At 40.5% G+C, this 24,482-nt stretch overlaps 1 protein-coding gene across 1 annotated transcript in view; it reads left to right on the top strand.

Annotated features, from left to right (window-relative positions):
* AVIL (advillin) overlaps positions 1 to 9,242 on the top strand; it is a 456,785-nt gene extending 447,543 nt beyond the window's left edge. The window contains exons 19-20 of the mRNA XM_044083463.1: positions 1,937 to 2,077; positions 8,427 to 9,242. Of these exons, the coding sequence (XP_043939398.1) occupies positions 1,937 to 2,077; positions 8,427 to 8,540 (255 nt within the window). The 3' untranslated portion in view covers positions 8,541 to 9,242. The remainder of the gene's footprint in view (positions 1 to 1,936; positions 2,078 to 8,426) is intronic.
* The last annotated feature ends 15,240 nt before the right edge of the window (positions 9,243 to 24,482 follow it).

Here is a 24,482-nt window from a genome sequence, read left to right on the forward strand (position 1 = left end):
ATCATTGAAAGTGTGCTTCATAACATTGAAAACTACAATGCATATGTAAATAACATCCTCTTCACCTATAACAAGGGTTCCTGTCAGAAGAACGAAGTCGCATTATGTCGAATGTGTCTTCGTCAAACTGTAAATTACGAAAACGCAAAATGACGAAGCGTCTTTTAAGCAAATTCTTTCCCTGGGAAAGAAGTCGCTTGGCTGCTTCCATCACTTTGCCATTTTTGGCACTGTAGTGCAATCTCGGAGTTGGTATATTTAAGTAGGGGGGTGTGGGGGCAACCCCCCACTTAAAATAGTGTTTAGTGTCTGTGTTTGTTTTTTGGAACAGCGAATTTTTTCCCTGGGAAAAAATTCACTGTTCTGGTGATTCACTCTTTTTTTTTTTTCATTCTTTTGTGGTCGATATCACAGCGTTTGCTCTTTTGAGCATTCGTTGTTATAACATAGACCCTATAACAACACCTAACTAACAAACACACTTTCTACTACATTTCTGTGAGGCAAGGTTAGGAAATTAACTTTTTTCCAATGTAGTGCGATATTGGAGTTGGTATATTTAATTTACAGGGGGTGTAGGGGGCATGGGGGGTACAGGGGTCCCCCTGCAGAAACTTAGTAGAAAGTGTGTTTGTTAGTTAGGTGTTGTTGTAGGTGGAGGGTATCTTATTTACTTGTGCAATGCAGTCTTCAATGTTATGAAGCATACTTTCAATGTTCTGAGTTTTCAATGTTTTGAGTTTTCAGTGTTTTGAATTTTCGATGTTATGGTCTCAATGTTATGAAATTCAACATTATGAAATTTCAATGTTATGAAGTAGACATCCAATCCAATGTCCCTGAAATGTGGTTAACCAAGTCTGCTGATGACTGCAAGCAAGGCAGTTGTCTACTAATACTAAATTGCTCCAAAGAAGGGTTGGAATATACAAATATCGGATGGACTGAAAATGGTCTCATGATAAATACAAAAAAGTGCAGCACTATAATGTTCGGCAAAAGAAAGTTGCTCTGGCTTCATATGTTACAAGTGATACTCCTCTTCAATCAGATATGGTCATAAGACACCTAGGTACTTATATGAACAACTCTCTCTCTCATTTAGTCATGATGCTTCCACCTTAGTCAGAAAATCCAGCTATCTGGCCAAGTTAATATTCAAGGCAATATCTTCAAGATCTAAAGAAGTCATCTTCTTACCAGTTCTCTTGCCTTATCAGACACATCATCAAACACAGTGCCTCCTTTGGTATGTAAAAATCCAAGCAAATCTTTCCAATGAAAGGCCCTACAATTTTTCTCTCAAAAAGAGTATAGAGAGAGGGCTTTGAGGTGATCTGCATAGGACATGCTGTTACACCCTGTATTCTTTTTGTGAGGAATCCCTGTGGATGTTCCATTTGTTGCATATGCCTAATCATGTACATACGAGTCTATGTGATCTCTTGCCTAGTATTTTTTCTACGTTAAAGTTAAGTCAAATACTGCCTTCTGGGACACCCCCTTTCCATCACACGCATACTGTCAAACACTCAAAATACACAAAGACAAAGCTACAAAACTTTGTAGGCAAATTGCATTTATAATTACAGTTAGGTACTACCATATTTATTTATTTATTTATTTATTTATTTATTTATTTACATTTTGGTATGTTTCTATGAATAACTAAAATACTATGGATGGCATAGTTGTGTAGTCATGGTCACAGAAAATGCATCAGGATAATTCAGGAATCAAAGGGAGGTGTGTGAATTTTGCAAGTCAATTTACTCCTTTTACTGTGAACTATAACTGACACATGCCTTCACTACACAATTTACATAATCAAAAATATTGCACTATATCTACATCATACAATGACTGTGTAACACCTGACACCATCTTCCCACAAGGAGTTATCTGTGATTTTACTTTTTTTGTTTTTTTATTTCAGAACCAGAATGGGGCTCCTGCCACTGCAACGCCCAACTCTGCTGGGCAGCCGAATGGTCAGGTGAAATGCCACCCCGTTGAGTCTCTGAGGAACAAACAGAAGGATGAGCTACCTGCAGATGTTGATCCTTCCAAGAAAGAGGTAGGGGGCCCTTATTTTGGAGAGGGCAAAGAATTCATATACAGCACTAATTACAACAAAACATACCATAACTCATTGACTGTTTCAGACTTCTTTTTTCATGCCTGTAAAATGTTAAAAGTTGAAAAAAATTCTAAAATGGGTGGGGGTATAAAATACTTTGGCTAGGGTCTGATACAAGCCTTGCAAACGTCTATCTGAAACCTTTGTTAGCAAGACAGTTCTACTTCTGTTTATTGATATTATTTTTCTAACTGTATGCAGAATTTGCCTACACAGTCTGGGTCATAACTGAAAAGGCTCTTTGAATCGGTTCACTTACCTGCTTAATCAAATTAAAATAAATCCCTGAGCACATTACCTTTTATACACAGTCTGTGGTAAACAAAAAGTTGCAGTCATAATCCCAGAGTATGGTGTGCACTTATGCATACTATATCTTCTTCTTTCGGCTATTTCCCAGTTAGGGGTTGCCACAGCAGATCACCTGTCTGGTCATGATTGGCAGTGGAGTTTTTAATGGTGTCGAGTTGCCAGCCTGGTGCCCAGCCTTCACAGAAGGCACACACACTCACGTACTCATGCCTAGGGCCAACTTTTAGAGTGTCCAATCCACCTACAGCATGTCTTTGGGATGTGGGAGGAAACCGGAGCATCTGGAGGAAACCAACATGACCACAGGGAGGACATGCAGACTCCGCACAGAAGGCACCCTAGCAGAGGATCGAACCAGAGAACCTCTTGCTGTGAGGTGACTTATACATTCTATATACATTCCCCAAAATAGAAATAAGTTTGCTGTTGAGGATCTGAAGTGAAACTTCTCAAAATATGCCTCATTTCAGCATCTTCAATGGTGAATCCATTTAATATAAACAGGAAGGAATTAAAAACTGTCTCCCTTTTGTGGGGTTGTGCAATGAGGACATCAACTGCATATATCAGTAACTGTCATCAGTGGTCATTGCTCTGTGTAAGCACCCATGAAATTGTATTCTCATTTACCATCATGTCATTTCCCATCATTTTTAAGGATGAGTCCACCATCTCAGCACATCATCCCTTTCTGCCAAGGTGCCCCTCAACACATAAATAATGATGTGCAAACAGGCTAAACAAAATGACTGAGACGTAGATCAAAAGTTAAAGTGTCAACCCAATGGTGCAGATTCATTGAATCAGCTTGTACTGCCAGACACGTTCAGTTATGGACATGAGCTTATGGCTGGACCAACTTGGGGGTATAAAGCAACCAATGGTCAGCTCTCTTATCATGGGGGGGGGGGATTTGGAGAAGTCCAATGCCTGTGTAAACTCTGGAAGAAATCAGGAGCTTCACAGGTAAGCTACTCAGATTAAAGTCAGTGGTGATGATGCCTCTGACATACCTGTGCTAAACACCCCTGAGGCAGGAACTCTGACCGGCCACCATGAGGATGATGGCTCTCAGTTCCAAGCAGATAAAGGCAACAAGTAAGTCACTGTTGAGACACACTGGGAGCACCTAAATGGAGCAGTTGGGGAATCCAGATATTGGGAGTTGTGGAAGCTTTGACAACAGCAGAAGGGCTGTACAGGTCTGAGAGGGAAGATGCATATATATATATATATATATATATATATATATATATATATATATATATATATATATATATATATATGTATATATAAAGCTCAAAGCAAAGCCAAATAATTCCCAGAAAGAGTTGTAAAAATGTCTTCATGTGGGGGGAACACCGCTATATGTCTGAGTGGCCGCCAACAACTAGCCCCGTATTGTCACTGCAAGATCCACTGTGCTTCCAGCCCTGTCCTCTCTCTTCTACTGTCCTCTGTTCTTCTTGCTGAGTATGTGTCTGATTCTTCCACTGTACTAATTCTTCTGTTTAGTCATTCAGGTTTCCCACGTGCAGCATACTAACCACAGCATACTACCCAGTCAGTATATTGTTGTCTGTCTGCCTGTCTGTAACTAGCAGCTCCCTGCTCCGAGCTGTGCAAACTGAAGTAGTCTGCTTGTATCTGTAATGTATGTCAATCCCTCTGCATTCCATTTCATGCTTCCCCCATTATTAAGGAACCCTGAAGTAGCCAGAGCAGATGTCCTTGGTAAACTTCAGTTAAACTTTCTTTGTGCAATCTTCCATCCTACATGCATAACATCATTAATTTTCTTTTCAGTTTAACCTGTTAGCATTTCTTTAGGATGTAACAAGAAGCCAGAGCACCCAGTGAAAACCCATGTGGCACATGGATGCCAACCAGAATAAAAGAATGCACCCTAATCAGACCTGAATAATCACAGAACCAAGAGCTGTGAGGCCATAACACTCACTGCTGCACCAGTGTGCAATCTGAGCCTTTATAAATATACAAAATAAGCATTACAACAAAGGTACCGTGAACTCAAACTAACATTCCATATTAGTATCATCTACTCATTATCAGCCATGTATATAATGAACCTATACACTAAAGCAGTTCTCTTTTGGCTTGCCATAATCCCTCGATAACCTTAAGACATAAAATTGGAGGTAGAAATACTTATTTCCAGTTACTGTCTTATCTCAGTCCTAAGCCAGTGCCTCAAATATTAAGCACCTTAAGACATACAAAGTGCAGCATAAGTAATGAAGACATAGTATCTCACCATAACAGCCTCCCTGCAGTCAGCAAGTCTGACTCTCCAGATCATACTTAATGAATACTCAGTGGGTGTTTGATTTGTGTCTTTCGTCTTTTCCCAGTTAGGGGTCGCCACAGCGGAACTCCAGTCCGCTAATGATTGGCACTAGAGATTTACATGCTGGCTTGCCGGGCCTAACGCACAACCTTCAATGAAGGAACGCCCATTCACGCATGTCGTCACACAGAAGATGCTCTAACTGAGAATCGAATGGGCAACGTCTAACTGTGAGGCGACAACGCTACCGCAGCACCACCACCGCAGTAGTGGGTGTCATTTTAATAATTCAGCTAAAGTGTTCCACATGACAAATCACAACTTAAGAGTAAAAAAAAAAAATACTTCATTGGAAATGTCCGCTCTAATAAGTAGTCCATCAGATACTTAAAGAAAAACAGCTTTTCCAGCAGCATATTTATTAAAACAGAAGTTCTTCAAGGTTTTGTTCCATGATTGCTACTCTTTGACCTTTTCTCCATTTCATACAAAATACTACTGCATGCTAACAGTGCTGAGCATTGTACTTAACCCTACACCTCAACATTTTTCACTAAATCTTTACAAAGTGGCATCTCATCTCAGCACCTGTGCCTGAACCCAGAGATACAGGTTATTATTAATGTATAGTTTGTTTTTTCATGTGAACACAAAGATGGCACAGCCATCTATACCTTAACACTGCAAACAAGTCTCAGCCTTTCATGTTCCAGGGTGTTATCATGGACAGTTGACTATTACTAACAAAATGCACAAGTCATCTTTCCCAAACAGCAGGTTGGCAGCACTGGGTCTATACTAGAAGCTCAAAAGCTGAAAAGAGTGCATGCTCTTTGATCGACTGTAAATATTGAACTTACTAAATAGCAAAAACACAGAACAGCAATTTTTTTTCCTAGGGAAAAATATCGCTGCTCTGTATAAAAATAAATAAATAAATAAATAACAACAAATGTAAACACAACATAAACAGGTGGCTGTACCCCCCACCACCTCCTACTTAAATATATCAACTCTCAGATCACACCACAGTGGAAGAGTGGCAAACTCCTGAAAAAGGCCCATTGTTTTTTCCCCGGAAAAAAAAAATCACTATTCTGTGTCTTCGATATTTAGTGCGTTCGATATTTATAGCTCAATCAAAGAGTGTTCGCTCTTTTAACCATTCAAGCTTCTAATATAGACCCAGCAGCACTCCAAACACAGTGTCACAGCAACATTGCTGTATATAACAAATTAGAAACAGCCTGATTTTCACATTACAGACCACAGACTAATGTCAGAAAGCACCTTGCTGAACAGTACCCACAGCAAAACAACACAGTAATACATTCTGAATTTTATACAATTGACACATCTGGTGTGGCCCAAGAAAACTACAGCATCTGCTCATCCCAACTAATTTATATCATTTAATGAGACTGTCCAAAACTATACACCCTTACCTCTTCCATGACTTCACAAAGTACACTCAAATGCTAAACGTCTGGAACAGGAAGGGTCTTTCATGTATAAAACCCAATTGCCTTCCTCTCACAGCTAAAGAACACCTTGACTTTAAAATGTTGTCAATTCCATCTGAAATGCTATCCAACAAATAGCAGACAGAAACTGCTGCAAGTAATGTTTGCCCTTTTCCCCATGAGAAGCACAACTCTTAGAAATCTTCACATACAGAAGGCCCTGTTCCTTCTTGTATACATACATATATACATTGGAGGATTTGAACTCATCCAATATTACAACAATCTCTCCTAGTTTGACATATGTTTACTTCTCCTGGTTTGGCATGGCAAATCTCCAGAAAAGTCCTATACTTAATATTTCTTCAGTACCATATGAAGTCCCGATCCAATTATACATCAGCTATCCCTTAATCTTCTTCTTGGGTTTTGGTCAGTAAATTCCAAAAGTATAACATGAACCAAGTACATACCTCTGCATTTTTTTATTTGTGCTTCTGAACATTGCTTCACTTATATGGTCCATCTGCAAATTATCTGGTATGTAGTGATAAAAAAACACAAACAGTGTATTTGTATTCCTAACGGCATAAACACATCATGCATGGCTTATTATCTGACCAGTATTTATTCTTTCCAGACGATAATGGTTTTGTTCCCTCACAGTGCAAGTAAAACATCATACTCAATGGCTGTTTAGCAAACAGCATTAGCTTTCCCAGATTTAATAAAGTATGGTACACATACTTAAAGTAAAGCTCAAGCCTTTGACTTTTTCATGAAGGGTAACATGGTGGCGTAATTGTTAGGGTTTCTACTTCTCATCTCCAACATCTGGAGTTGAGTCTTAGCCACTGATTATTGTCTGGGATTCAGAAAGAATATCTTGTGGTTTTGTAAATTGCAGTGGCCAAAAGTTGCAATTTACTTGATCGTGGAAAATCTGATTTGGACACAAGTTTAGCCACAAGGAAGAAGACCTCATTATCGGCTAATTTGCATGTCTGTGAATCGGTATTAATTACCTCCAGTCTTATACAAAACTTTTTGTTATTTATTACGCTGGTGGCCCATAGATAGAGTAGGCACAGGCACCTCCCTCATGTCACACACACACTCTCATGCAGGTGCACATGCACGTACATACACACACACACACACACACACACACACACACACACACACACACACACACACACACAAAACTTAAAGTACCGGACCCCACGAGTGCATCCACCCAGGCAGTTACACAGCGTCACACGCAGACACATATACACACACACACACACACACACACACACACACACACACACACACACACACACAAACACACAATACACACACAAGAGTGTGCATGCTTGCAATCATCTGAGTCCACTCATGCCCCTGCAGACATGCACACTTACTGCCATACACATACACACACTAACAACCCCCCCCCCGCCACCATTACATCATCATTGCTCCTTTCTGACATTACCTGCAAGGTGGTCTCTCCTATTGATTATAATGGGGGACAACAGCACACTGGCAGTCTTCATTAACATGTTCAGTATGTTCACACAGGCATTTCTGAGGGAGGAGGACATGGCTAATTAGCACTGTCTGCTCCTTTGGAATGCATTATTAGTATAGAAAATGGCCATAAGATGGCCCTCTATGGTGATTCTACCGACAGTGTAGAATCACTGCGGTGGGCCTGTTTCTGAACCAGAAAAGGCTGGCCACTCATGTTAAGGCTTACCGCTAGTGGTAGCCCTTACTGAATCCCAGCCAATATATCTGCATAGAGTTTGCAGGTTGTCCCTGAGTTTGAATGGGTTTTCTCTTGGTACTCCAGTTTCGTATCAAAAACATCAAGGTTGACTTGCTATAATAAACTGGAAATATACGTTGTACTTACCCTCATACTTAAGGCCTGGGTCATAGCTGAAAGCAGTCTTTACTGAACCACTCCATGTACTCAGACAACAAAGAAATAATTTGAGTTAAACTCAGTCCAGTATATCTGGCTTCTTTCACAAACCTGATGTGATCTGTGTCCTTTAATTGAGATCTGTAAGAATAGAAGGGAGCAGCATACATATAATGGAACTAACTTTCTTTATACTGAAGAGGAAACCAAATCAATAACAGTTTACAAAGTCACTTCTGAAACTGAAGATATTGTAACACAAGTAATTTATTTTTTCTTTCTTTCTAGGATTACCTTTCTGATACAGATTTTGCCGAAGTATTTGGAATGCCAAGAGGACAGTTTGCAGCTTTAGCAGGATGGAAACAGCTGAACCTAAAGAAACAGAAAGGCTTTTTTTAAAGCAGCACTATTTAATGTCAACTATGTAGCTACAGCTGTGCCAAACCATTAAATATTTCTAATGCTCCTGACTGTGGACTGTTGATCTCAGCACCACCCGCTTCCCAGGTCATGGCTTTTACCAGTACTATCAATATCATGTTGGAGAGCAGTATCCATTTCAGTGGTCAAGCTGCCATCTGCTAGTGGTTACAAGCTCAATGCAGGGTCTTTTTAGTCAAATAATGTATTTTGCCTAAACTTTTAATTTACTTAGCATGTCTATTTCTTATTAACTGAGTTTTCAGCTGCCTGTGGTATCTGCCCATGCATTGCAATGCCTTAACTTCACCTTGTTAACAAATATGGCTTCATTCCAGTTGAAAGTTTAGAATCAAACTGTCAGTGCCACAGTACTCAGGCAGATTGTCTATCACCTTTAGCCATCTCACCGTCACCTCTCTGTGCAGATTTTTGGTATGCGAAAATCATGTATAACCCAGTGTACTGGTTTGGTCTGTATTTGGTTGTCTGGGCAGCACATGAGCCTGTAATCTCCACTATAAACCAGGTACACTGTCCTCTGGCATTATCCATCCATACCATCTGTCTTTCTGAGTAGAAATGCTGATTATCTATAACAATAAAAAGCAGTGGGTAGTTAAGACAGCATACACAATCTGTTTTACCTCCTATACTCACATTAAAATCATGCTCAAAAGATTTGTTTCTTTCAGACTTATGCTTACAGAATACTACATTTGCACAGAAATTGTCCTTTAATGGTATTTTTTATTTTATTTGGACAACTGCATGCTTGCTTAGGAGGAAAAGAAACATACAGTGCCATAGCCATAACAAATGTCTATTGTTACTGCCAAAATACTCAGTTTTGATTCATAGGTAGGTACTAGCTTATTGGCCCAAGGACCTAAAAAAGCCTAGCCAACAAGGTTCCCTGGCTTACACCACCCAAGAAAGTTATTTTCTGTGCCCCTGTCGAGTAGAGCTACAGAAGTGATCCTTGGGGTGTATTTCCTATTTCCCATTTTCCCATCCACTCAAAGATTTTTCTTGAAGAGTGCTAATGAGGAACTTTGCTTGACATAGATGGGTAGCTTGGTCCAGAGTATGGGAAGTCTCTGGGACAGGAATCTATCCCTTCAGCATGTCCTGTTTATTGTGGTGACAAGGTTTAGGTCCCTAGAGCGTATAGCTCAGAGGGATTGGGATTTCTTTAGGTGTAGCATGTCCAACAGATCTGGGTTTGACATAGCTTTATATGTTAGGCAGAGATCACCTCGGAGTAGGTGATATGCTATGGAGTAAAGTTGCAGTTTTTTGAGACGGTCAGTGTAGGGCATCTGTTTGAGGCCAGTAATCCTCTTTGTGAGGTACTTCTGTGGCCTTTCCAGCTGCTGCAGATGTCTTGTGAGGTACACTCCAAAAGGGGTGTTGTACTCTATAATGGGTCTAATAAGTGTCGAGTAGAGGGGAACAATGACCTCTTTTTTCCTGGATGAAAACCCTTTTGTGATGAGGTGTGCCACATAGAAGGATTTCCTGACTACTTTGACGACGTGATTATCAAAGGAGAGACTACTTTCCACCTGGGTCCCAAGGTCTCTTATCACACATTTGGCATTAAGTAGACTGCCGCTTATGTGGTAGCTCATGGGTACAGAGTTTTTACCAAAGGGAATGACAATGCGCTTTTTGGCATTGAGCTTGAGGCCATGGCTCTGACACTAGGCATCTGTCTCAGTAAGGCCCTTCTGTAGGATGTCCCCATCATTTGGGGACTCGACTATGGCTCCTAGTTTGCAGTCATCTGTGAACTTCATTAGCCAAAGGCCTTCTGTGTTAGCCTGTACTTCAGAGAAGTAGATACCAAACAAGAAAAGTCCCAGGACTGAACCCTGTCGTACTCCACTTGTCACTGGTTTGAAGTCAGATTTGGAATCTGCAACTTTTACAGTGTGGGTTCCGTCAGTGAGCCAGTTGGCAACCCATCTTGTGATGTAGGGATTTATACCTAGTTTAGTGAGTTTAGCTATAATTCCACAATGGGGGATGGTGTCAAAAGCCTTGGCGAGGTCAAGATAGGCTGTGTGTACCACCTTACCCTCGTCTACAGCTTTGGTGACTGCCTCAAAGAAGTCAATCAGGTTCAGGAGGCATGATCTGTCTTTCACAAACCCGAACTGAGTGGGGTCCAGAGTTTGGAGGTTACCAAATTACTGTCTGATAAACACTGGAGAATGGACTGACTAAATATTATGCAAATAGTTCAGAATTACTGAACCCTGCTTTCCTCATGACAGTTTTGTGAAAACAAATCTAGTTTGCCATTCAACATATTCTAACATATGTGTATAATGTCCTTCCATCGGAATCTTAGAAGATGCTTATTGTATATTTGCAAACTCACCTCATTTTTTTTGAATATCAAACACAGGTAGCTACAATGGGCAAAATCAAAAATCTCAAACTGGTGTCATTTGCACTCCTAAGAGAAACACAAAATCAATCCACATTTTGTTGCAGTACACACACTCAAACATAGCGGAGTGTTTTTTTTTTATTTATTTTATTTACTTATCCTTTGTTTACCGGGTTCGTCCCACTAGGCTAGTAGTCTCTTTTCAGGGGAGACCCAAGATGATATATAATATTTTTGTTATTGTGATACATGCTTAAACAACACACTGACTGGAGTAACCACACTAATGTTACAGCCTTTTGTAACTCAAATTGTGACTAATTTCGCACCACGATAAACACAGAGTAAAAGGGCATTCTGAATTTGTAGCATCTTGCCCAGCTACAACTTGAACATTGATACTTCAAGGTTTGAAGGAGCTTTAGATTTATTTTGGCTGTTTCAGAGGCACAAAGCAGAAAATAAAGTATACAGGAACACATCAGTCTGCAAGGCATACCTGCCCAACAGATTTCAAACAGCAGTGCTTCATGTTTCTTTAACATAGGTGAGGAAATTTGTTAACTAGAGCAATATTTCATCATGGGAATCAGTTTTGCTGTAGTTGTTTTCCACATGTGATCTGCGCAGCTAGTGACAAAAAGCTTTTTGCTAACAGTTTTGCTGCCCATATTTCCTACTTTTGTTTCAGCAGCTCTTTGTTATTGACTATATCTCTAGTATTTTGCTAACCATTTAAGTGAGCTATACTGAAAATCTGTACAGGAGCCAAAAAAGAATACAATTTATACCATGAAACATGAAGGGTAGCTATGCAAAAATGAAGAGCATACTTCCCAAATTACATGGCCCCTGACATCTAAAGGAGGAGAATTCCGGTTAAATGCTCCATTCTGCCATCATCAGGCCAGTCTTCATGCAGTTCTGGCCAGTTACTGGGCACCACTTTTTTGAAGGAAATCATATCTTTCATCTCATTTCACATGCACTGATTGAATTTAGTGCCATCTAAATGTTATTTATGCAGTTTTCTGACCAATGTACCTACACCACAGTATATCTGTACAGACTATTTTATTTTTATTTGTATTTGTTTACCAAGGTAGTACACTGATCAAAGCTGCCACATGCAGGCACAGCCCAAAGGGTTGCAAAAAGGATTTTTTATATCAGACAGAATGGCAAAAAGACACAAGATGGGATTAGTTTCCTAATATGAGATATTTAGGTTTGCTGCAGTTGTTTTACCAGTTTATTTTCAATTTCTGTTTGCATTTAGAGGGTTTAGTGTATCACTACAGAGGTGTGTATTTTTGATACCGAGTAGGGCAGAAGGCAAGTGGCCCCTTGTTCTATCAAGTCACTAGTATCAATAACAAGACATACTCTATGCCAAAAGTGAGTACTTTTTCTCCTTAGATGAACGTTTTCCTGTGTGTACTTGCTCTTGACACTCCTTAGTTCCATTTGTTACTACCCTATCGGGCCAGAATTCAGGGACTTTTCATGGGATACAGGTAAAGACCTCTAATCTCCTCTCATTGTAACTGAAAGAAGCATGTCAAAAATAACCTGCTAGCCTCTGTTCCTTATTACATATGATATCTACAAGGAAATGCATACTTGAAACACACAGCTGTACCATCCAATGACATTTGATTAATCCATGACATCATAACAGCTTGCTGATTAGTGGAGAAATGCAGACCCCTAACAAGACCTGAACTCATTGGTTGTTACGATGAAAGAATGGGGAGGGTACATGATATGCATTTCAATTTACATACCCTTTGTAATCGGAGTGGTATATACATTTTATGTTATTTCAGACAATGTATCTACACTTTGCATTGATGCTTGACAGTCCTTTCTGGAGGATTAGAAAAATGTAATAAATGTCAATGCTCAAAGTCAAGACTATTATTTAAATATAAAACAAAAATATAATACATGGTGTGAGAAGCAGTTTGACTGCCTTTTGTCATTACAGAAGTACTTCTCTTCTTATCAGTCAGTGAACTGTTTCAGAATTTTCTGTTTTGTTTAATAAAGCTATTTACATTATCAGAATTCTATGCTGTTTTTATTTAACAGTGGACACCTAAATGCATGTATTCATTTCTCACTCCGAAGAACTAATGGGAAAATGTGTGTAATTTTGTTGAGTAGCCTAGAGAGTCTGATTTATGCTCTAACCTTTTAATTTGGTCTATGTTGTGATATTTAAAGCTTTTATTTCTGCACTTAATTTATCATGCTTGCACTTTAGTATCTGTGAATTATTCTCTTCCTTTTATCTTCATTCACTTTGTTTTTTCTTCTTATGCTTCTCAAACATTGCATCATGAACATCTACAGGACTGGGATTTCTGTTTTACATATGATGACTGTCATCTTGTTCCCATGAGTGTAGTTCTGAAAAATGCAGTTAGACAAACAGACAAGGTGGCAGCAGTTTTGTAAACCAAGCAGTAAAAAGAGAAGATTGCAATAAACAGCTGCTGCCAATTTAAGAACACAGCAGGCCATAGCCTTTTGATAAAAATGTATTCTTGTTTGTCAGCTTCCTCCACGTGCTCATGTACACACACACACACACACACACACACACACACACACACACACACACACACACGCTTACTTCCAGATGTACTTTCATGCCTAATGATCTATAAAAGTGCCTGACCTAGTGTAACCCTTCATGGCAAGGGTCCTGTTTTCATGAGGAAAATGTTTTTGTAGCATCACATTCGTGGTCCTGTAACAGGCATGGTAGAGTCAGGGATGTGTGTTGCTGTGTGAGGCACTGTATACAAGGACAGCAAAAGGAATGTGTGCACTAACCATATTCCAGAGGACATCTATTCTAACCTCACTGAAGAACTGAATGTTTAGGCCATCAGCTTCTAAAACACTATAACAAAAAAGAATAATAATGTAACTGCCACCATCAGCAAGATAGGCAGCAGACTTTTGTCATCCCAGCTTTCCTCTGGCCAAGCCATTTCTCTGTCAGTTTCAAGTTGGCTGCAAAAAATCCTGCCTCTGTGCCATGGGTTTGGCTCACTGAGGCAAAATTTAGTTTGTATGTCTGTATATTTTCTAAATCTTACTAACTCTTGCTGACTACAAACACAATATTTACCAAAACTCTATCATCAGCATTCCAAACATGTCATCTGTCTCTGTGGTCTAGTCACAATTTCTGATGTTCCTCTTGACTGACAACCACATAGCCATCACTTAGCCTGCCATCACTATGTTCTCTGTTCTGTCTTGTGTATGCCCTCAGATGTACCCAGGGCTCGTGTTAGCATTTTGGGGGCCCCCAGCAAATATCAAGTTTGGGGGCCCCTAGGCACTTCTGTCAAGGTAACCCTGCCACTCCCACCCCTCCAAAGCAGCCTTTATGTCATGCTGCAAACTTTTATCAGTAGTATGTACAGACTTACCTGTAGCTACAATGCTCTTACAGTACACCAGGTGTATGTACCACGCTATATTCGCCCATCTCACATAGGGACATTCACAGTTACTGGCATTTTAGTTACAGCAAGGATACAATATAGCAACTCTATGTACAGGTCTGGTCTTAGGTGAAATGATGTATATATGCTCTAAAGTGCATTTTAATTTTTTTTTCTTTTTACATAATCTTTTCATCCAATGTTGGCTTAAAAAGAAATTACGATTAAGAAAATAAATTCATTGCTGCTGTTCATCTTAAGTTTTCCTTGCAACCTTTCAGCACACCTTTCCTGACCAAAACTGCACAGTAATAACCATTTAGGAAATAACTCAGTAAGCCAGGGCCCAGGAAGTCATAGGGTTATAGGTTTGCGATGTATTTTAGAGCATTTTCCAAACCTTTTAATCCAATGGTGCCATAAACAAAAAACATGAGTAATAAAATAATTTAAGTCTTTTTTTTTTTCTTTCAATGAAGATATAACCTGTGCCCAAGGTTTAATATTCAAAGGTGACAAAATAGAAGCTCATAACAAACTAACAAGCTATTTGATGTCTGGATACAGAGATCCCGTCTGGGAATACGGCCTGCTTCCCTAACTCCCCCAAAAAAGACGGTCACTGCCTATGCATCCCTCTGGTGTTAGACTGGGATGAAAGCAGAGGTCGCCACAGTCATGTGTTTCAGTTGAGTGCTGACATAGATAAACATAGCATGCCTCCTCACTCCTCAACCCTAACCATCAGTGAGAGCTACCTGTATAAGTGCCTGATGTGATAGTGAAAAAATAGAGTAATGTATGTTACTTTGTTTCTCATACACATCACACTGTCCCGACACAAGTTATAGTAACCTTCTTTGTACACCTCTGAGGTCTGTGAGAAAAGTAAAAGAAAGAATTGCCTCACTGTTGTCAGCCCAAAGATAAGCTGTAATCACCTCATGTGCATGTCTCTATGGTTTGACTGTAATGAAAATTAAAGAAGCAACCCTCCCAATAATCTACTGCAGCTTTGTGTACACATTCATCTGAACAGGGCTGGTTGTAGAATAAGTGCAGATGAGAGCAGAGGCCATTATCAGCTTAATCCTAACAGTGTCAAATTACAGCCCTGTTCAGGTTAAAGATCATAATCAGAAAATTAATACATTTTTTTCTCATTTTTTTCGCCAACCAGCAACAGCTTTTGTGAGGCCCTCACACATTCAAGGAATGTTAAGGGAGTCCCCTGTATCAATTTATACAGTCTGGGGAGTGGGGACCACCAGTCTCCTTGAAGATTAAATTGCCTGAATGTTCTGTGACACATTTCATGCATTACGTTTGAAATACAGGGACTTGTTAGCTACATTTTCACTGATACCATGCGTATCTTGCCATTATTGGGTGTATGCAGAGATAAAAATCAGTGATATTTTTTACAAATACACACAAAAGCCACAGCAATACTAGTTTTGTATTTATTTCAGCAAATAGCAATACATTGTGCAGCACTGGCACTGCCACACCAGTTTAGTGTATAACAATCATCAAACAGCAGCAGGGGTAAGTCACGTTTATTTACCTTGGTAAGGAGAAATGTGTAAATGTCACTGTCTCTTATTTCACAGATCTTCCCTGATTTTGCTTATAATTTTGCTTTGTCCTTCATAAAAAGTTTGATTTGCTAATAAATCATTCAGGAATACAGACAGTCAATAATTCCAGGCATCAGAGGTTTATACTTTGAATTATCCAAAAATGCATGTTGATGCAAAAGATGTTATTCTATTAACCTTTTTAAGCGAATTAGAGTAATATTTCAAATGTGCTCCTGATTTTGAGGCTTTATTCTGCCATTATTTTTGATATTGTACTGAATTCTTCTGCAAAGAAGTTGAGAGTTGTAGTATCTGGTGTTCTACCAGTATTTACAAAACTCCCTGAAAGAAAAAAAACATCCCTGAAGATGGGAAGCATCAGCTCTTCTTTCAAGATTTGCACTCAGATCAGGAGTCACTCACTTCTGCCTGCTGATCTCCCTACTGCTTACTTCGTTTATATTCATTATCAGCTTTATCCTAACAGTCATACCACAGCCCTGTTCAGGTTACAAAGCATAATCAGGAAATTAATACATTTTTTCTCATTTTCCTAACCATCAGCTATTTTTGTGGGGCCCCTCACACATTCAAGGATGATTAAGGCCCCCCCTTGCAGCCACAAGTATTGCAGATACCTAAAGTTGTCTATGTTGTTGGTTTTAGTGGAGAGAATGTCCACCAAGCACAGTTTAACTAAGCCAGAGGCACTTTTTCAGTGGTAAAATATTTAATGGAATTGTGAAGCCTGTTACTTGATGAAACACTGTTGCTACAACAAGAGCTATCTTTGAATTTTAAAGGAGATATAAATGAGTTATTACCACCTGGTTTAGTAAGTATACAAGATTGCTGTACTAGCTTTTTTTAGTTTGACAGACATGTTACAAAATATCAAGATAAGAAAACTTGCTGTGGTTGGGGGCCTCCAGAAACAGGGGGCCCCCAGCGAAAACAGGGTTTGCTGGTGCCTAAATCCAGCTATGGATGTACCCACAAAGTACATTGCATACATTGGACATATGTACATTGCCTTCATCTGTATTAACAAAGGGTCTTGGCTCAAACTACAAATATTGTTTAGCAGCTAACTTACTTTAGCTCCTATACCCTGAACTGAGTTTAGCTTCAGTACTTTTCACATCAGGTTCCATAACTCAGTTGTGTGCACTTTCATGTTAATCTTCTTCTCTTTATGGCAAACAGTGACATTTTGGTCCTCCATATTACTCAGCAGTAGTAATTCCACTAGTAGTAATTCCATCTAGGATGCTAGCAATATGTATTCAAGAAGTAGATGGCATAAAGATAATACTTCCATCTACAGGAATGGATATTTTCTTTCAAGAATGAACCTGTATTTATGGAAGTATGTTTGCTGTGGGGAGGAATTAAACATACAATCATAGAGCCAGAAATTCCAGCACACAGCACACCTCATGCTGGCTTAAAATGTAGGGGAGAATTCTGGATTTCTTATTTTCCTAGCCCTGAGAAAGGGGGCAATTAAGAAAAATTCAGAATCTGCAAACACAAAGGCCCATTAAGGAAACCTCCATAAAAAAATTCTCCAAAGCCAACTTCATGCTACTTAAGTCAGAAGTGACAAACCTCATGACACCCATGCAGACGGGAACTGAAAGTTCGACTGCTGAATCCTACACTAAGGCGCTGTACGAGCACATCCACTCATGCATGAATCGTGCCATCCCAAATAGAACCAAGATGTTCTCCTCCAAAAAAGGAAGCCAGTCTGGTGGTCCCCTGCCATAAACGAACTTTACAACAAAAGGGAGAAACTGTTGCATAAAAGGGGAAAATTCCAGGATGCAAAAAACTCCCCTTACCAGCCTCAGTAAAAAGCTGAAATCCCTCATAAAATTCTCCAAAGCTAGTTATGAAAATAAAATTGCCAAAGATTCCAAAGACAACCACAAGGCATTCTATAACTGATACATATAAATTAAATATACTGATCCCAAGGATATTGCCAATATCCTGGCAGATCAATTCAGTGCCAACTTCACCCCCCTCTCACCCCCTAAATGGCCCATCTCAATACTGGAAGATTGCCAAATTCTGGTAATAACGGCCACACAGGTAAAAAACGCACTCTCCAAAGCTAAGAATACAGCATCCATGGGACCAGATGACATCCTGGGCTGTGTATTACATGAACTACAAAATGAACTGGCACCTCATCTAAGTGTCATGTTTAATCATAGCCTCACCTCAGGCTTCATGCCCACTGAGTGGCGCACAGCTACAGTTATCCCACTCCACAAGGGGGGACCCACCTTGGATCCCAGGAACTACCGCCCCCATCAGTCTGATGACACTGATCTGCAAGGCCATGGAACGTATTATTATGGAACTTATAAACAAAGACATTGGCAACCTTTGAACACTGGACCCCACCCAGTTTGGGTTCGTAAAGGGACAATCTTGTCTCCTGAACCTGATTGACTTCTTCAAATCAGTCTCCAGAACCGTGGATGAGGGTAAGGCGGTCCGCACAGCCTATATGGACCTCACCAAAGCATTTGACACTATCCCCCACTCTGGAATCATAGATAGACTTACTAAGCTGGGCATTAATCCCTACGTCACTCGATGGGTTGCCAACTGGCTTACTGACAGAACCCACACTGTAAAAGTAGCCAACTCCAAATCTAGCTCCAGACAAGTGACAAGTGGAGTACCTCAGGGTTCAGTCCTAGAACCGCTCTTGTTTGGCATCTACTTCTCTGAAGTACAGGCCAACACTAAGGGACTCTGGCTAACAAAGTTTGCAGATGACTGCAAATTGGGAGCCATTATTGAATCCCCAAATGATGTGGATACTCTACAAAAGGGCATTACAGAAACAGATGCTTGGTGCCAGAGCCATGGGCTCAAGCTCAATGCCAAGAAATGTATGGTTATCCCCTTTGGGGAAAAACGTGTACCCATGAATTACCACATAGGTGGCAGTACACTAAACACCAAAAGTGTGATAAGAGACTTAGGGACACAGTCGGACAGTGGTCTCACCTTTGATAACCACATCGCCACAACAGTCAGGAAATCCTTCTATGTAGCACACCTCATCACTAAGGGCTTTTCATCCAGGAAAAAGAAGGTCATTGTCCCACTGTACTCATCCCTCATTAGACCCATTATAGAATACAACAGCCTGTTTGGTATGTACCTCTCAAGACATCTGCAACAACTGGAAAGGCTACAGAAATACCTCACTAAAAGAATCACAGGCCTAAAGCAGATGCCCTATGCTGACCACCTTAAAAAACCCCAGCTATACTCTGTCGCATATCGTCTACTCAGAGGCGGTATCTGCTTAACATACATGCCATGTCAAACCCAGAGCTGTTGGACATGCTACACTTAAAGAAATCCCATTCCCTCAGAGCCACACACTCCAGGGATCTAAACCTTGTCATCACAATAAACAAAACATGCTGGAGGGATAGGTTCTTGACTCAGAGACTCCCCAGACTCTGGAATAGACTGCCCATACATGTCAAGCAGAGCGCCTCTTTGGCCCTCTTCAAAATGAACCTTGACGATTGGATGGGAAAAAGGAAATTCACCCTAGGGATCACTTCAGTCATCCTGCTTGACAGGGGTCCAGGGAAGTAAATAGGGTGGAAAGAAATAGCCAGGAAATTGTTATGGCTAGGCTTGTATAGGCCCTAGGGCTGATAGCCTAGTACCAAGCTATGAGCCCTCTCAAGAAACAGTTCTGCTTCTTGGCAGGGAATGCCACTTCCATGCATGCTTTAAGGGATGATCAGCTTTGAAAGTACAGTGGTATTCAACACAGAAACACAGGTAATAATGTCTGTTATTCTGGAACTGCCACACACAGAGGTGGGGATAATGTAGATGTTTAGTACCAGTTTACCAATCAGGAAAATTAAAAACATATCCTCCAGTTTCATGACATCCTGATCTACTGACATACAAGGAAGAGATGCACCAAGCAATGCATTCTCAGGCATTATTAATTCATGAACAGCAGACACATTAACATTAAAGGGGATTTCAGCATAAAGATATGAAGTGCAGATAAGGTTTAAACTGTTTAAAGGCAAGGTGCACCGAATACCTTTATGTGCAATTAAATGCAGATGTCAGGATAAAAGTAAAATGGTAGACAAGTTCACCAGCACCAACCAGTATCATAGACAGTAGTCCAGTTGCAGCTTCAGTAGTTAGGGGAATGGTTGGTCAAACACTCAAAACCCATAGGGATTCCTTAATTTCCATAGCTCCTTCGGGTAACATGTTTCACATTCTAATCAACAACTTTGTAAAATAATACTTTCTAATAATGGAGCCCTCTGTCTAACAATATTGTAAACACTGCAGTACATTTTTCACAAATATCTATTTATGTTCTATCATTTTCCAAACCAGTTGTGCTCATTGTTAGTCATTCTTATGACTTTCTATAACATAAATCATATGTGTGTTTATGTAGAGAAGTGGGAGTTATTTACATGGTCTTATTCAGAACTGATTTCATCTAAAAGTGGAGCAACTCTAAAGACCTGACAGAATATCTCATTACCTCAGTGATAATTAACCCACAAAATTAACATGTTTCCAAATGTTCCTTTCTGCCTTAGGCCTCTAATGATAGCTATGCCCCACCTCTGATCTTTTCATAACAACAGATCACTACAGAGATTTTACTTCAGCCTATGTTATTCTATCATTGTCATCATCAACCCCCCTTTTTTCCCATTTTTCTACATGGGTGTCGTGTGTTTTGTCAACTGTCCCCATCTCTCTCAATTCAATGTCAGTCTCATACCTTCTTTGACAGTCATGGCTGACTGCCACAGGTCCTTCCTCACACAATCCATCCATCTCTTTGCTGGACACCTTTGTTTTATCTTGCCTTCATCCTGTGTCAAATTTTCTTCACCAGATTGTCTTCTACTTTCTTGCATAGGTGCTCAAACTACCGCAATCTGTTCTCTTTGACCTTCTCTGCAACTTGAGCTACTCAGGCTTCTGCTCTGATGCCCTTCTTTCTTTATCTGTCCCACAGTGTGCATCCTGACCCCCCAGTCTCAATCACTTCATCTCCATCAACTCTAGCTTCCTCATCTACTTTGCCTTCACTACCCAGGTTTTTATACCATAAAGTACTACTGTTCATAACACTGTTTAGTACACCTTACTTTTCAGCTTCTTTGGCATTCTTCTGTCATACACTATTCAACACCCTGTACCAGTTGGCTACAGTTCCTTTGATTCTAGCTTTGATCTCCTCATTCTGACTTCCCATCTCTTCAATTACCCCTCCCCAGTACTGGAAACTGTTAACCTGTTCCACTATTTTACTTTCTATTTCAGTTTTCAGCTTCTTCTGATTTCCCCCATTTGTCCCCATTACAACTGTCTTATCTGGGTATGGATCTACTTTCAAATCCCAAATGCCCAAAATCTCAAATCACACAATCCCAAGATGATAATACCAAAAGTTGGATTTACCCCAAGTTGAAAATTCCAAGTGTCAGAATGCCAAAATGCTGTTGATAGTGAAATGGTTTACTTGTTATTTGTGTGGTGTCTCTTTAAGGCTTTTAGAGTGTGAAGTCATAGCGACCATGAAGTGTGGAACAGTGAGTCGTTGGTAAAGTATGTAAGTATATAACATTTGAAGAAGAAAAGCTAGTTGTCTTTATTGTAGGGTAGGTTTAGTGTATGTAATCTAGTGTATTAGTCAATAGCGTTTTTTTGTTGTGTGTGAACTGGAAGGAAAAGTTACAGGTAGTGTTTCTTATACATGTGTGTTAGTTGTTACCATTGTCTTCTTGGAGTTGATATATTTAATTAGTAAGGGGTATAGGGGTGCCCCTGCTTAAATTTGTAGTGGTGTTAAGTGTTTTGATTTAATTTGTTATTGTTTTTTGTCAGGGGAGGGTTGGGTCGTAATTTCTGTTTCTTCTTTTTCGATATTCTGAACGTCAAAATTTTGCATTTTCACCCGTGGTAGTGGTGCTGTGGTAGCGTTGTCGCCTCACAGCAAGACGTTGTTGCATTCAATTCTCAGCTAGAGCATCTTGTGTGTGAGGCATGCGTGAATGGATGTGCCTTCGTTGAAGGTTTTGCATCAGGGCTGGTAACTCGGCATGTAAAACTCCACTACCAAACATTAGCAGACCGGAGTTCCACTGTGGCGACCCCTAACTGGGATAAGCCGAAAGACACAACAAGTCAGGTGTACTTTTGGTATTGTCATCCCAAGACTGTGATGTTCAAGATATATGAATAATAGGGGAATGGAATGCAAAATTGGAGGCACATGAGCTGATACTGAGTACAGACTCCCTGAAGTTCTTGTTCAGAGTCTGCCTGTAATAATCTGTCCCCTCTGACCTGTTTGCTAAAGTAGTTCACCACCAGTATGAGCAGCAGTGGGCTCTGAGCTGAAATCAGATGCCCACCCACTCCCACTGGTAACCTGTTTGTGAGTCTGAACGCTGTTTTTACTTATGTACATAGTCTCCACTAATTCTAGAAATATTTTTGGGGCTTTGAAGCATCCTGATTTGAATCCAAAATGCTCATCTCCCACATTACTTTCTACTACTCTGCATATTCATTCATCAGTCACCTTGTCTAGAACCTTCATGCACTGTGACAAGAGTTTGATGCATCCATACTGAACACAGTTATAAATGTCCCCTTTGTTCTTGTGTACCGGCAGTAGTATGCTTATTCTCTAGTCATCTCTCTCCGTAATACTATGAGTACCCTCAAGAGTGATTTCTCCCTTAATATGCCCAACATCTTGATCATATCTACTGTGATCTCAACTGAGCCTGCTGCTTTACTTCACTTCATTTTTCTTAGTGCAGTTTTTACTTATTCTAAGGGTTCATAGGTTCATAGGTAGGTACTAGGCTATCTGCCCGAGGGCCTTTATATGCCTATCCAGAGTGTGTCGGCTTTCGCCACCCCATTGATCAATTGACTGATCCTCTGTCAAGCAGAGCCAATGAAGTGATCCCAGGGGTGTATTTTCTGTTACCCATCCACTCATCAAGGTTTCTCTTGAAGAGTGTTAGTGAGGGGCTCTGCCTGATGTAATTTGGAATTTTGTTCCAAAGCATGGGGAGTCTCTGTGATAAGAATCTATCCCTCCAGCATGTTCTATTTATTGTGGTGGCAAGGTTTAGCTCACTAGAGCACGTGGCTCGCAGTGACTTGGATTTCTTTAGGTGGAGCATGTCCATCAATTCTGAGTTGGACATGGCTTTGTAAGTCAGGCAGAGATCACCTCTGAGTAAGCGATATGCTACTGAGTACAGCCAGAGTTTTTTCAGTCGGGCTGCATAGGACATATGTTTGAGACCAGTAATCCTCTTGGTGAGGTACCTTTGTGGTTTTTCCAGCTGTTGGAAGTGACTTGTGAGGTACATCCCAAATGGGGCATTGTACTGTATGATGGGTCTAATGAGTGATGAGTAGAGGGGCACTATAAGCTCTTTATTTTTAGATGCAAACCCTTTAGTAATTAGATGGGCCACATAGAAGGATTTCCTAACTGCTTTGGCAATATGATTGTCAAAGGAGAGATTACTATCTACCTGGGTCCCCAGATCTCTTATTACCTCTTCTGTATTAAGGGGGCTGCCACCTATGTGGTAATTCGTGGGTGTTTTGTTTTTCCCAAATGGGATGACTATGCATTTTCTGGCATTTAGCTTGAGGCCATGACTTTGACACCAGGTGTCCATCTCAGTAAGGCCCTTTTGGAGGATGTCCGTGTCAGCTGGAGAGTCGATTATGGCTCCCAGTTTGCAGTCATCAGCAAACGTGGTTAGCCATAGTCCTCCTGTGTTTGCCTCTATTTCTGAGAAGTATATGCCGAACAGTAGGGGTCCTAGGACCGAGACTTGCGGGACACCACTTGTGACTGGTTTAGAGTCGAACCTGGAGCCTGCTATTCTTATTGTGTGAGTTCTGTTTGTAAGCCAGTTGGCAACCCATCTTGTGACGTAGGGGTTTATGTTCAGGCTGGTAGGTTTTTCTGTAATACCCAAGTGAGGAATGGTGTCGAAAGCCTTGGCAAAGTCAAGGTAGGCTGTGTGAACCATCTTTCCCTCGTCTATGGCCTTGGTGACTGTCTCGAAGAAGTCAACCAGGTTTAGTAGGCATGATCTGCCCTTAACAAAGCCAAACTGGGTCAGGTCAAATGTTTGGAGGTTACCAATGTCTTTGTTAATGAGTTCCATGATGATGCACTCCATAGCCTTGCAGACCAGGCTAGTCAGACTTATGGGGTGATAGTTACCAGGGTCAGTTGTGGCCCCTCCTTTGTGGGGAGGAATAACCATTGCTGTGTGCCATTCTATGGGCACATAGCCTGTGGAGAGGCTGAGGTTGAACAGCATGTTTAGGTGGGGGGTTAGTTTGTTCTGTAGTTCGTGCAAGACGCAGCCTGGGACAC

Source organism: Protopterus annectens, chromosome 9.part0, assembly GCF_019279795.1.
Source record: "Protopterus annectens isolate FY-2018-M chromosome 9.part0, PAN1.0, whole genome shotgun sequence".
In the NCBI taxonomy this organism is placed as follows: Eukaryota; Metazoa; Chordata; order Ceratodontiformes; family Protopteridae; genus Protopterus; species Protopterus annectens.